Consider the following 14,626-nt stretch of genomic DNA (forward strand, 5'->3'; position numbering starts at 1 on the left):
CATATTGTAAACAATGAAGTTTAAAAGAATATTTTAAAAAGTTTTTTATCCCACATTAAAAAGATATTATATTAAGTTTTTAAGTTGAAGTATTTAAACCAAAAACGTTTCAAATCTCACATTGAAAAAACATAACTTCTTTCATGGGAACATAGAGTATATATACGAAAGGACTTCAAATCCACATTGAGAAGATACTATGTTATCCTTTTAAGTTGAAATATTTAAACCAAAAGGTTTTTTATCCCACATCGAAAAAACATAATTTCTTTCTTGGAAACATAGAGTATATATACTAATAGGTTTCAAATCTCATATTGAAAAAACATAACTTCTTTCATGGGAACATAGAGTATATATACGAAAGGACTTCAAATCCACATTGAGAAGATACTATGTTATCCTTTTAAGTTGAAATATTTAAACCAAAAGGTTTTTTATCCCACATTGAAAAAACATGATTTTTTTCAAGGGAACAAGAATATATATACTAATGGATTTCAAATTCCACATTGAAAAAACATAATTTTTTTCATGGAAACATAGAGTATATATACGAAAGGGCTTAAAATCCCACATTAAAAAGATACTATGTTATCCTTTTAAGTTAAAATATTTAAACCAAAAGGTTTTTTTATCCTACATTAAAAAACACATGATTTTTTTCAAGGAAACATAGAGTATATATACTAAGGGGTTTTAATTTTCACATTGAAAAAATATAATTTTTTTTCATGGAAACATAAAGTATATATACGAATGGACTTAAAATCTCACATTAAAAAAAATATTATGCTATCCTTTTTTCTTGGGAACATAAAATATATATAAATATATACTAATGGGTTTCAAATCTCACATTTGAAGAAAAAAAAATCAGGTCTCGTCCTGTTTCGCCCGGGTCATGGATCGACCCGCCGGGTCGCCCGGGGTTTAACCGGGCTGTTGCCCCAGCCGGTCTTTTAGTAAACCCGGTCTGGTCCAGCCACCAGATCGACCGGGTCAATCTGCCAGGCCAGGTTTAATAACACTGGTTTTTACAATTGATATTTTTTTATTTTTTATGTAAAAAAATGTCGTAAAAGCCTTCTTTGTTGGAAAACTGTCAATGCGATCTCATTTTCGAGAGTGAATTCTTGCAAATCTGAACCAACCCAAAACTTTCGTGCACAAAAAAATACACGAGGAACCAAGACAGGGGGCAAATCCAAATCCAAATTCAAAGTCATCACACCAGTCAAATAAACTGTTTCTTACAAGCGAGCCATAACAAAGGTTGAAAGGGTTCATGTACACCACCGATTCCAAGACTAGAGACAGCAGAGAACAACTTTATAGCTCCTTGCTGTGTTTCAAATCCTACTTCTTTCCCCGTAGCTTCACACCAAGAGCCCTCTCCAGTTTTCCTATAATCTGCTGATTAGGAATGGCTTTTCCAGATTCATACTCCTGAATTATCTGGGGCTTCTCATTGATCACCTGCAAGAGGGAAAAAAAATTTAAGGCGAGCCCTGAACTAAAATTTAAAGCAAGTTTGGATGTGAGAGAGTGAGAGAGTGAGAGAGAGGGACCTGTGCAAGTTGAGCCTGGGTAAGTTTCTTGTCCATTCTAGCCTGCATAATTGCTTTCTTCAGTTCAGTTGGCACTCGGTCATCTGTGGGAGACCAGAATGTTTTAGAAAGTTTTTCTTCCAATGGAAAGCATCACACAACATCTAACCAAAAAAAAAGCAACTTGGGAAAGAAGTAAAACCATGTAAAGTGGTATAGAAATATGCCAAAACACCCAATACTAAAGCATGTGGGGCTTATTTAGAGAAACATGGTCATCATTTCATACAACATTGCACATGAAGATGATCAAAGAAATGAGCACATCAAATTCAAGTGGGCGAGTCGCATCTGGAATTTATTTGTGAAGCTTTTTTGGCACATAGAATCATAAATAAGATATTAATTTCATCACTTGTTTTGTTTTTTGTATTTTGATTCCCAAGATGACTAAAAAATTCTGAAATTCAGGGTTTTCATTATGAAGAGTCAAATTCTAAAACGATGACAAGAAAGAGGCAACAGAGATATACACATTCTTTAAGCAACTCTCTTCAGCCATATGTCAAAAAGGAAAGGCTTATCTAGATGAGATTAACTACTACTATATTTTAAACCCAAGCAAAGTTGATTGAAAATTAAAACAGAAAGTCTCATCAACAAATAAACCTCAAGATCCTCAAAACTCATTAATCAGCATATTACTTCTAATTGGAAACTGCAACATCAGTTAACATTACTTGTAAACAGCAAGAAAAGCACAGACACCATGAAGACTCAAACAAAACAATGGTAACAATGATGTAATAACTAACATCCCCCTTCCCCTCCTTTCCCTTTTGGATCATATATATATATATATATATATATATAAAACAGAGTTGAAAGATCATGTTTGCAAATTTGACACTGGAATGTAGAATTCAATAGTAAATCCGACATCAGAGATGCAGGGAATGTTTTACAAGAATGAATTCATCTTTTCAAACATGAATTCAGAAAAGAAAAGGATTATTATACTCACGAGTAAGGTTCTCTGTTTCGTCATCGAGCTTCCTTGTGTTCAAAGAAGTGCTGCTAGAAGCGGCCTTGTTTGTACCAGCAGTTGCTGCAGTTCGTTACAATAGAATCATTTTAAGTTGACAAAAAATAAACATCATCGCAGTTCATTATCATCTCTAGCTGCCATGTTTCACTTTATCTTCTTTCTTTCCCGTACCATGCACCCAAGTGCAAGCGTGTATTTGGAATTGGAACATAAGATTAGGGTTTTTTGAATGTCTTCGATTAGGAACAACAAAGATATATTAATTTGCTTATTTATAATAATAATAATAATAATAATAATAAGGTATAAAACTATCAAAGAAACCCTAATTCCTAAAAAAAATCTACAGTTGCTTGGTGTCACAATAGATTCCAAAATAATAAGAACATAGATAGATCTGAAACAAATATTAAATGTCCTTTAATTTTTTTGTATAAAGAAACAAACCCTAACTTCACTATCATCATCATCAATAACAGAAAAGATAAAAAGAAAAAAAAAAAGATTGTTTGGATCGACTGATTGAGTTAAATTAAGCATCTAAACAACACGGAGGGGAGAATATAAAAGAGGGATGGATACATTTTTTGACGGTTTCGATCTCAGCACCAGCGCGGCGGGCGGCGTTGACGGCCTTCTCATCCTTCTTGGCGGCGGCGTTGGGAGCTTTCTTACGGATCACCACCGGCTCCCAGTCCTGTGAGATTGGTCCTGACATTTTTTCTTTCCTCCTTTTAGTATCAACGATAATATCTTCTTTTATTTATTATTTTTAGTATTATTATTATTATTATGCTGTGGGAGTAATGGATATCTGGTTTTCGATGACACTCACTGGTTTTACTTCCATTTATATTTATTTATATAGAGGGGACGAAGGGCAACCCGCCAAGGCTGATTGGGCCCCACTCACAGTAACCCGAGGGCTTGAGCCGTGCTTTTCTTTTTAACCAATGGGCTCGTTGGAACCTTCGGAATTTTAGGGATTTTTAAAAGTTATTTTTAATTTAGATATTTTTTTTTAATTTTTAACATCATATATTAAAACCATATAAAAACTACTAAAAAAATATTAAATTATTATTTTTTCAAGCCAGAAAACACAAGATTGCCTACTCTTAGAGCCAGCTAGAAGAGCATTTTCATGTTTGAATCCCAATTGCCAATTCCAATAACTAGTAGCAATTGGAATACTGATGCAAATTCTCCCCTTGAATTTGTTATTTCATATTTGCTTTTCGAGAAGAAAATACCAATTTAATATTTGCTTTTTGGGTAGTGAGGAGAGTTGATTCTTTGACATCAGTACTTTCTGAACAGAAAACCATCAAAGCTCTATCTAAGATAATTCTTCCTGGCTGCTCATACAAGAACCACTAAAAGTCTAGTACACTGTACACCTACTTCATCTCTTCCATCTGTTTTATGTTCGAGCAGAAAGTAGGATCTCGCACAAAAATCTTGTATTTAATTTTGAACTGGATCCTCCTGAAAGGCATTACAGATGGAAATTAGTAAAACCATGATTGAACCCAGTGGAGGATGCTGAACCAGGCGAGAATGTGAGCCATCTGGTACTGGTTTAAATGAATAGATTATCATCCCACCGTCGAACACTTTCTTCAGCGATCTTCACCTTCACATCCCTCTTCTAATGGATTCGCTTTCCTCATTGATTGAGACTGTTTGGTTTCAGGCCAACAACGATTGTTTACCCAGAAAGCTATGTTTTGCTTTTTATAGTTCCCACCCCTTTCCTTCAAGCTTGCCTGCAATAAATGTGTTACACTGATAATAAAGAAACATAGCAGCCTGAAATGGTAGTGAAATCAATGCATTTAAGAGTTAACTTCTACTTTGAAACACACACACACACACACATTACAGATATATTTTCCATTAATAATTAAAGCATCCAGGGCATGCAGTGATGATTATGAGATGGAGGATGCAGATGAAGAATCGATGGTGGGTTGTGTTGAGTTTGGGGAGAGAATTTCATAGTCTGTTTTTATGCTCTCCATTAACAATACCTCAAGAAAAAACCCTCCATTCAGGTGACCATTAAATAAAGCAACCACATCACCTGCTTAGATTGCCACCTTTGTTATGATTTACTTTAACCTCTCTACCTTTCCTCAATACTACACGCAAAATCCTTCACTTATAGTGCAGTGATATTTTAGTGACAGGAAAACAAAAAATCATATGCAAACCATCAGTAGAAAACATCACATAAAGGACCACAAAGAACAGTCATCTCACCTTAGAACCCACCAAACTCAATTTATCAGCTTTGATGCTTTCCTTTTCCAGATCATTGCCATGTTCATTAACAATTCCTTCATTTGATGTGTTCTGCAATTAAGTAATTGCTCCTGTTTTGAAATAATCAAATATAAAGATGGAAACTTCACAAGTTTCACAGTTTTCTAACCTTGCAACTCACCTGCACACAGTTTTTCTGACAAATACCAGAATACTCTCTTGAAGCTGATACACTAACATTACCATGAACAGTTTCAGTCTGAAGAAAACTTGAGTCCTCGTCACCACAACCAGCATTTATCTCTGGTTCACCCTGCAATATATGACTCAAGGATCATTTGTATTTGTAAATTCAAGAATAACAACCAACAAATATAATAGACATAAAGCATGACTTTTTCATCTTGTTTATAAATCAAACCCAAGACACCTGCCTATCCCCCAAACCACTTAAACAACAGCCAGGAGAAGAAACGAGCCTTCATCATCACAGACAAAAGATACCTGCAAGATGCCTGACTTTGCCATAGAGTGCCCTAAAGGTTCTCCTTTTAATACAATTCTCGGAAGCTGATCAACATCCCAACCAAGAACCTTACAGATAACCTGTGCATACGCCCTATGCGCCTTCTTCTTCTTTGTCCTTGATATTGCAGTTGTATGCTGAAGGAGTCCAAGACACCCCTTGAACTTCTTCCAACCCTTCTTCTTTAAAGCACAACAAACCAAACAACAAAACTCCCCTCCTTCATAATGATTCTCATAATAATTCCTCAGTTCATTACTATCTGTGAACAATCTCAAAAAGAACTTAAATTCTTCACATTCATCAGACCCATCTTCATCCATCCAATCATCTGGATCCCCATCTTCCTCACCTTCATCACAAATCGAACCAGATGGGTTTGCTAAGAAATTTTGGCATTCATCCAAAACTTTCTGCTGCAACTGCACCATGGCAAACCTCTCTAGCTCTTCAGCAGAAGCTTCTGAAGAGCGACAGGTCTTCAAGGTGGGCCACCCTACAGTTGTTGATGGAGATTCATCAACATACTTTTGGGAAAGCCATTGGACATCAGAGACCAGTGGTGGCTCACATCCCTGTATGGCGTTTTCTTTAGTAATGGAGTAAATCAATAGCTAGCACAGATAATACCCATTAAGCCTGCTCATTCATGGATTGACCATATCTCAAAAGCTACACAATTAGTAAATCTGTTTTAGAAAACATTTTATTTGGAAATAAGCCAATGAACTCGGATTGGCAGAAAACCACTTTATGGTCTTTCTCAAGTTGTATACATGTTTCCCCAACACTTGACATACAGTGAAACTCCTTGCAGACTATCAGGAAGCATTAGATGCCCTTGCAGGCATATGATAAAAACAATGGCATTTGAGGTTTTGCCAATACAGCAAAACGATGGATTTTACAGAATAAAGAAGTTGGTTCTTTCTTTTAAGGTAGATTCCCGTGACCTTTTTCCAGCTTAAATGGCTAGGTGCCCAATGATGCGGTAGGATTAATTGTGCAGTAAATTCTCTCAATAAAATCTTCTATAGTTTGCTTTAAAAGCCATGTAGTTATCTGTTCATGTTAGAGAACTAGTATGAAAAACATTACTCTTGGCAACTCAATATAAAGTAACAGGATAGTGTTTGGAAAAATAAGGAATCACAGCAACATGAGGTATCACACTAAAAAAGCTGAAACAATATATTGTAGTTACACATCAAAGTAGCAGAACAGCCATCTTACCAGGCACTCCGTGGCTCCATTTTTATATGCTTCAATGTTTGGCACATCATTACTAAGATCTTCATGTACTTTTTTACCATCACCTTCATCTGAAAAATTCTGCAAAGCAAAAAATCAGACAAGAAATAGATGCCATATATAAAAGCTAAAACATCTAATCCTCAACACCCCACAAAACAAACCACCAAAAATGATATGCATAATTGCAATGGGAGGTCTTTGCATAGAAGAAATCATAATCCCATTTGTTTATCCATGCTGGGGAAAAATCATTATACAAAAGGTTCTTTGAGAAATTAAAGGGAATGCTACTTAAGCATTGTCTTAATAATATGAGGCAAAGTTGTAACTTACGGAAAGCATCCAAAGAACAATTTGCTCTTGTACTCTAGAGATGTTCTTTGCCATGGCTATGATTTCTCAGGCACACAACTCAAAAGCATAACATCCATGACATGCAATTAATAGATGCAAATAAGCTGTTTTTTTAACAGGCACTGTGATTTTCTTTATGTATAATTTCCATTTAATTCAAAAACATAATCCTAGCTTCATCATTTTCATATCAAATTAACATAGTTAATATTTTGAGAAAATCTAGTTTGTTATAAACATGATCTAAAGCCATGATCACATGAAAGAACACACAAAAGGTAAAGCGCATTCGTAGTAGCATTTTTCATCTCCATTTAAACAAGATCATCTCAGTTAATAATCTACACTTCCTCTTTACTTGCTATCATACTGGAAAGTCCAATATCAGAATCAATCAATTTGTTACCATTACCTTGCTTCAAACACAGCAATTAAATAACAGCAATATCCTCATGTAAAACCCTTACATTCCAGAAAATTCCATAAGACTCTACAAAACAAATAGCGCATAAAAACAGGCATAATTAATTTTGCAAACAACCATTTCACCTGCATTCACATCAATCAGAAACCTAATACTCGAATGGCTCATTAATATTTCTGCAAATAGCAGCACCAATATTATTCTTCACAGCAACAATTACATTCCATCCAGATTACAGCACTTTTGAGAAAGCTCAAACACCACTGAAGTCAATATAAAACATATGTTATTCACACAAACAGAGTCACACAAGCACACAATTTCTGTTTATATACCTCAGTTCTGCCTGAATTTGCAAATGTGCGACTGAGAGGTTCACCTTTCAACACAATCATAGGAAGCCTACTAATATCCCAACCAAGAACCTTGCAAATAAGGTGACTAAAAGCCCTATGAGCCCCTTTCCTTTTTGTTTTCGAAATCGTTCTTGCATGCTGAACAAGGCCTGTACAACCCCTATATACTTTCCCTACTTTCTCTCCTATCCCTCCACAAATCAAGCAGTAAAAATCCCCATTTTCATTGTTCTTCTCATAAAAATCTCTAATTTCTTGATTTTCCACAAACAAACTCAAAAGGAACTTAAATTCTTCACTCTCTTCAACATCATTATCATGATAATAACAGTGTTCATCCCCATCAAACTCGTCCAATCCGTTATCTTCGTTGCCATCTAAATCAAACCTTTTAACGAAAAACTGATGGCAACACTTTACAACCTTTTGCTGCATGTGCATTGCAGCAACCTTGCCCAGGTCAACCTCGGAAACAGGTCGGGCTGAGGTGCTCAGGTTGGACTTGAATTCTGGCCACCCAGAACCCGATTGAGGAGAAGATGGCTGTGGCGGGTTGACAGGCCATTCTGGACCAGGGTCGGGTTGTGGGTCGGGTACTGGCCCTGGTGGGGGGACATTGCTGTCCTTGGCCTTTTGGTATGTGGTTTTGTGTCTGTTGGTCTTTTTGAAGGATGTAGGGTTCGATACATGGAGATTTCTTGACGAATAATTTACATGGTTGGGTGGGTAAACGTAAGGGTTAGGGTTTAGGGCAGGAGGGCCTTGGTGCCAGAGAGAGTGAAGATAGATAACCTCATCTCTCAGTGTCTGCTCATGTGGGGTCAAGGGTCTCTCGTAAGGATTCATGGGTGGCAAAGATTGATCGCTTCGGCAGTGGCAAAGTTTTGGTTGTGAAGAAGGAGAAAATTTGCTTCTTCTCCGAAAGAAAATCGAGTTGTGATTTTGGGGGCGAAATTTATCAGGTAGGTTTGGGGGTGTTCCATCTTCTGCAGGAATGCTTGGCGTGTGGCATGTTGGAGTCAGCAGAAGAGGGAAAGATTAGAGCAAGCACTGAGGGTTAATGGAAGCTTGTTGAGTCCTGCATTGGTTTCCACACAAGTAAGATAGCAATTTATATAATTTTTATTGTGATCAACATCCTGTAAATTACATTTATGTCATTAATTTATTTCAGCAGCTCCTATTAAATTAAAACAATTCTCTTTTAACTTTATCTCTTTTCTTCTTTCTCGCAGATCCAAAAAAAAAATACAGTAATTAAATTTAAAAAAAAACAAAAACGACTCCCACTCTAAAAACCAGACCAAATTTTGCCAAGCCAATTGTAATTCGATAACAGGTATGATCATTGGATATTGTATAGAAGAAACATAATTCCCTTTCTCCTACGAGAATATTGAGAAAGACAAGCCGCAAATGTCATAGATTTGTTCATACCAAAGTATTCGAAATTCCCATAACACCCACTTGATAAAAGAAACCATAAATTTTGGTGGGTTTTCTTCTCTCTTTTTTTTTTTTAAGATGGAGGCACTGTCAAAGTCTCTCATTTGCCATGATAAGAACACTGAGGCCTGAGAATTCTCTCCTCAAACTTTCTGGCCTCACGGCAGTCAGCGGGAAATCGGTCAGGGTCTAGAGCAGAGAGTCCAGTTTAGCGGGGTTAAGGATCAGGGAGGGAATGGAGAGAGATCTATGAAAGTATTGATCGAGGAAAGCGATTAGAATTACCTAGTGTAACGACAATTTCATTGAAATCAAATCTTTATATAGCATCTGTAGAATTTGGCTTTATTTCTTATCCTAAATGAGTCATACCGAGTATAACAATTATAAATTGCCGGATGATACATCAGCGTGTTTTATATATATATATTATTTTTGTTTGTCTAGAATCAATGTTTAAAACAAGAAACAAAAGATTGGGTGATAACTCTATATATTTTGGCCCATCTAAGTACTGATCTCAAATATATATATATATATATATATATATATATATATATATAAACCTTACAAATAACCATACCCGATATCATTAGACTTAGTTAAATATTTAGTTCAATCATATAGGGGTATGACGAGCAATTAGACTCATCACCCTTAGATTTAGTCAAATATTAAACTTAAATGCATGTGGCTTTAGCAATGTTATCAGGTTCCATATTGAACCACAAGATTCTGATGAGTCAGAAATATTTTCTTTTTAAAGAGTCAAAGATATTTTTTTTCTGATGAGTTAGAGATATTTTTCTTCTTTAATACATAAGATATGTTTTAATAGTATAAAAAAATGACTTTTTAGTCTTCCTCTCCATCAAAAGGTAAGAATCATGGGCTACAAAGACTCATTGGATTCTTAAAAAGAGCAGGTTGATAATCTTTTCAATCTGAATATTTTGAGCATATTTATTTTCAGAGTCTATCTCTCTAAAATATCATTGTCTTTTCTCTGAAAAAAAAAATACTTATTTAAGCATTTGAGAGTTCTCGAATCTACCAAGGGGAACCTATTACGAGTACCAATTATCTGCCATTGGCCACTTTTACTTACCAAGCGTCAGGTACCAGTTACCAGCCAGCTTGGTCAAGGAGAAGGAATCGAATTGCTAAAATCAAGAGATTGACTAATTATCTAACATATAAGTCTTGCTTTTAAGCTACTTTGATTTATTGGGATCTCATTAATAGCTCTGTTTGTGGAAAATTGATCAAAAAGTCATCAATTATTCTTTCAGAACTGGTTTATTAACATCCATAATCACCATCAAAGACAGATAATCAAAACACTCATAAAATGAGACATATCACGGACCTTCTTACAGTTGTTGGTATATCTACTCCATTATAACTCCAACAACTCTTCAATAATGAGTAGGAAAGGCTATGTAATAATTTAATCACTCTAAGTCGGAGTATGATTTCTTTTACTTGTCCATGGGTTAATAAGACGACCAAATTTGAGTTATACATTTACCAATTTCATTAATGCAGTTAGAGCCTTAAATTTTTAGAAAGTTTTCAACAAGTACAAGTGAAATGTTGTTTCAAACCGTAAAATATGTAAAGACATTTACTGGAGAAACTTTATTCTTTCCTCACTTAGAATTGAGACTATGATCTCAACAGAAATATCGTCAAATTGATTATACCTCAAAGAGTAATAAAAATGTACCATGGTCAAAGACAGAATGTAAGTTTCTTATATATAAATTAAATTATTCAAAGTAATGATGTTTGTTTTTCTCCAAGTCATATCTAGGGCAACAACCCCATAAATTCTAGGGATGGGATGAAATCGGTCTTTCTAATACTGTTGCACAATTTACTTTGGAAGGAATCAAAATCTTTCTAGTGTGATTGCACAATTTACCTTAGAAGGGATTGACATGGTCATCTTAATGCGATTGCACATTTCTCCAAGGATAAAATTAACACGACATCTCTTTAAGACAACAACCACATAACCTTTTAAGAATGAGATGGACTCAATTTTCTTAGTGTGATTGTATAATTGGAAGGGATTGACATAATTGGTCATCTTTCATTACAAATACATTTTTTTTTTGTTCTTTCTTTTTAAAATCTAGAGGATAATAACATTCTCTAATTATATGTCAGTTTCATTTATATAACCGCAGTTGTGTTATATTTTACTTAGACCCCGTTTGTTTTTGCATTTCAAAAACGATTTTTTTCTTTACTTCAAAATAATTTTTTTTTAGTGTTTTCATATCGTTTTGATGTGTTGATGTCAAAAATAATTTTTTAAAAATAAAAAAAATATTATTTTGATGCATTTACAAGCAAAAAACATTTTAAAAAATAATCACTACTACAATTCCAAACACCCCTAATATAACATGACTTAAGCTGAGTATTAACTCAAGCAAACATGTTATTTGAGACACAGCTGACAAATGATTCAGCTCTAAGAGCATCTCCAACACAGCAGCTAAAAGGAGAGCCAAAATAAAAAAAAAAATGTACTTTTACCTTTTAATTTTAGTTTTAATTATTCCAACGGGTAAACTATATGAATAGCTAAGATGTCTATTCTTGTTTTGAAATGCTATTTCTACATTTCTAGGTAGAGAAGCTAAAAGTAAATGAAATAATATGTATCTATTGGTCAATATTTTTTTTCTTTGTTTTTTATTAATAACATCATGCTTATATTATATAAAAAATATCTAAATTAGTTATATAATTATATTAAAATTAGTTTAACATAAAGTATAATTAATTATTCTAAATAGCTTGGAATGTACATAAATAAAAAAATTATATTTACATTATAAAAAAAAATCATTTTATCAATGTGTATTAGCTCTAACAACGAAACTCTATATCTATAGGAGTACGTCAGCTGTGCCCAAACATCAATGGCTTTCCCTTTTCCTTTTCAAAAGACGAGTCCGGAGGGTGTAGGTACACCGCACACCTCTTCAACTATAGGCGATTGAAAATATTTGGAATTATAGTTGTTGTTATTTTTTAAAGTGTTTTTTATTTTAAAATATATTAAAATAATATTTTTTTTATTTTTTAAAAAAATTATTTTTGATATCAGTATATTAAAATAATATGAAAATATTAAAAACATATTAATTTAAATAAAAAAAATAATCAATTTTTTTTAAAAATAATTTTCAAACACAATGCCAAACACACTAGCTGCTTCTTCTAGCCTTGCTTCTCTTCATTTCTCCACTGATTTGTCTCCAAATTAGGTCCTTCTCTTCTCTTCATTTCCATGTATTTCTTTTACACAAACCCAATTTATTTTTATTAAAATTAATTCAAGCATATTGCCTCAGCAAACAGCACTATGAATTTGCTTTTTCCTCCCCTGCACGCCTGACTCAATATGCCAATACATTTCCTCCCCTCTTAGCTCCTCTGGTTAAAGTTTTTTTGTATAAAAGATAGTTTAATTAGTCATATTTTAAGTTTGTTTTTTAATAATAACGAGTTTGAATTTTTTTAGAATCATTAAAAATTTATATGATTGTTAACTTAAAACCTGTAAAATTAGTCAAAATATACATAAATTTACCTGAACATCCACGTTAATTATATAATAAAAAATATCTTTCTATATCATCTCTGTTTCTTCATGTTCCCCCGCCTATCCAAAACATCTCACTCACTTGGCACCCCATCGTTGTTTTCACCCATACCGACATCGACATTGTTTTTTTACTTCAATAAAATACATTATTAGGCATATTAATTACATCACATCTAATATAAAGATCAATGAGCAAAAAAGATATATTAATAAAATATAATAATTGAAGAAATTTTATGGTGCTCGTGAAATTCCTCATGTATCTTGTATGTATCATACTATTCTACAAATGGTATGACGAGCTAAATCTTCCTAATAGTTTCTCAAATTGCACAAGTTTTCTATGGAAAATAATCACCAAAATAATGCTCTAAATAGCTCAAAGAAATTTTGCCTTCTTTTAGAAGATTAGCGGGTTCGTGTAAGGATCACTTCATCCAATGGTGGAGTTCTTTCCCAAAACAAGGCAGTCTTAAATTTGTATTTCTAAAATAGGGCAGTTTATATTTTATTTATCATGATAGAGTATTTTATGCCATATGGACTTCAATTTTTGTGTATGTCGTAACATGATTTTTGATTTTTTTGATTTTTTTTAAGTCCAAAAAATAGCTAAAAATAACAAAACAAATTCAAAAAAATATATTTTTGATGTATTTAAATCGTTTTTTTTTAATTGTCTTTTCAAAAGAATTAAAAAATTAAAAATTTATTTTCAAATTGTTAATTTTAAAACAAATCCAAACAAGATATTTTTAATGTATAGTAGCAGCGATGACTTAACTTTGATGGAGAGAAACAGATTCAATGAAAAATAAAATCAGTTGTTTGTGGATTTTTCTTGGTTTTGCACGTTCCAGTAGCTCCATCGCCAGCACACGAAAAAGAAGAAGTAGTAGATCCTGATCCACCCAATCGTTTTTTCATTTTCACCAGAAACGACATATGGAACCAACGTGTTTTAAAGCAAAAGAAAATTTTGCGAATAAACTTTAGACCTTAATGCTAAAGGAAATAGAAAAATGAAAAAAAAAAATATTCGACCAAATTCGAGTTAGCACAACAAACTTGTGATCTAAATTATGAGGCTGAGACATCTTCATAAAAAACATATAAAAAATAAAATAAAAAAACTTAATTTTTAATAAAATTAATATCGAATGCTGAAATCAAGGAAAAAAAATAGGTGTAAAAAAATTACAAAAAAAAGCTGATGTCAACTTAGACAAATATTTTATACTCGTGACTCGAGTCATGAGACAGGAATGACTGCATTGAAAAAAAAATAACAAAGTTCAATCCATAATAATCCAATGTTGACGGCTGAAAATCAAATTTTTGCAATGCATAAAAAAAGTAATTAGAAGGATGAGGAATAAAATTGATAAAAACATAAAATAAAATGATGTAAAAGCCTTGAGCCAATCTGAGCTAGCATGAAAAATGACCTGGACCACAAGGATAGGTTTTCGTCATAGAAAGAAAAAAATAAATAAGCTTAATATTCAATAAAATCAATGTTGAATAATGAAAGGAAAAACATAAAATTAATGAAAAAAAGACAAAAATAAACTGATATAAATTTGGGTTAAGATTCCATACCTGTGATTAGGGTCATAAGACCGAGATCACCGCACCAAAAAATATTTGTGAAGCACAATCCTAAACAAATCAAATATTGAAGGATGAGATTGAAAAAAAATCAATTTAAAAAATCAATTAGAAGAATAAGGTCAAATATGACATAAAAATTAAATCATATCAAATGGTAA

General features: G+C 33.3%; 2 protein-coding genes across 4 annotated transcripts; both read right to left on the bottom strand.

The window, feature by feature from the left end:
• Window positions 1–1,197: 1,197 nt before the first annotated feature.
• Window positions 1,198–3,448, bottom strand: LOC7455943 (multiprotein-bridging factor 1a). Its single transcript, XM_002317420.3, has 4 exons — window positions 3,181–3,448; window positions 2,575–2,658; window positions 1,572–1,654; window positions 1,198–1,479 (listed from the first exon to the last, which is right to left on the bottom strand). Exons 1-4 carry the CDS (start codon window positions 3,314–3,316, stop codon window positions 1,360–1,362), a joined length of 423 nt encoding a protein of 140 aa, XP_002317456.1. The 5' UTR covers window positions 3,317–3,448; the 3' UTR covers window positions 1,198–1,359.
• Window positions 3,449–3,853: 405 nt separating this feature from the next.
• Window positions 3,854–9,515, bottom strand: LOC7472346 (uncharacterized). 3 transcript variants are annotated; one of them, XM_052445447.1, is made up of 7 exons: window positions 9,218–9,515; window positions 7,760–8,858; window positions 6,626–6,724; window positions 5,371–5,967; window positions 5,048–5,179; window positions 4,864–4,956; window positions 3,854–4,367 (listed from the first exon to the last, which is right to left on the bottom strand). In XM_052445447.1, exons 2-7 carry the CDS (start codon window positions 8,624–8,626, stop codon window positions 4,221–4,223), a joined length of 1,935 nt encoding a protein of 644 aa, XP_052301407.1. In that variant the 5' UTR covers window positions 8,627–8,858; window positions 9,218–9,515; the 3' UTR covers window positions 3,854–4,220. The 3 variants fall into 3 exon arrangements, with proteins under 3 accessions (XP_052301407.1, XP_052301408.1, XP_052301406.1); XM_052445448.1 differs by lacking the exon at window positions 9,218–9,515 and having other exon boundaries at window positions 3,854–4,086; window positions 4,206–4,367; window positions 7,760–9,193; XM_052445446.1 differs by lacking the exon at window positions 9,218–9,515 and having other exon boundaries at window positions 7,760–9,191.
• Between the last annotated feature and the right edge of the window lie 5,111 nt (window positions 9,516–14,626).

This window comes from Populus trichocarpa, chromosome 11 (genome assembly GCF_000002775.5).
Source record: "Populus trichocarpa isolate Nisqually-1 chromosome 11, P.trichocarpa_v4.1, whole genome shotgun sequence".
Lineage (NCBI taxonomy): Eukaryota > Viridiplantae > Streptophyta > Magnoliopsida > Malpighiales > Salicaceae > Populus > Populus trichocarpa.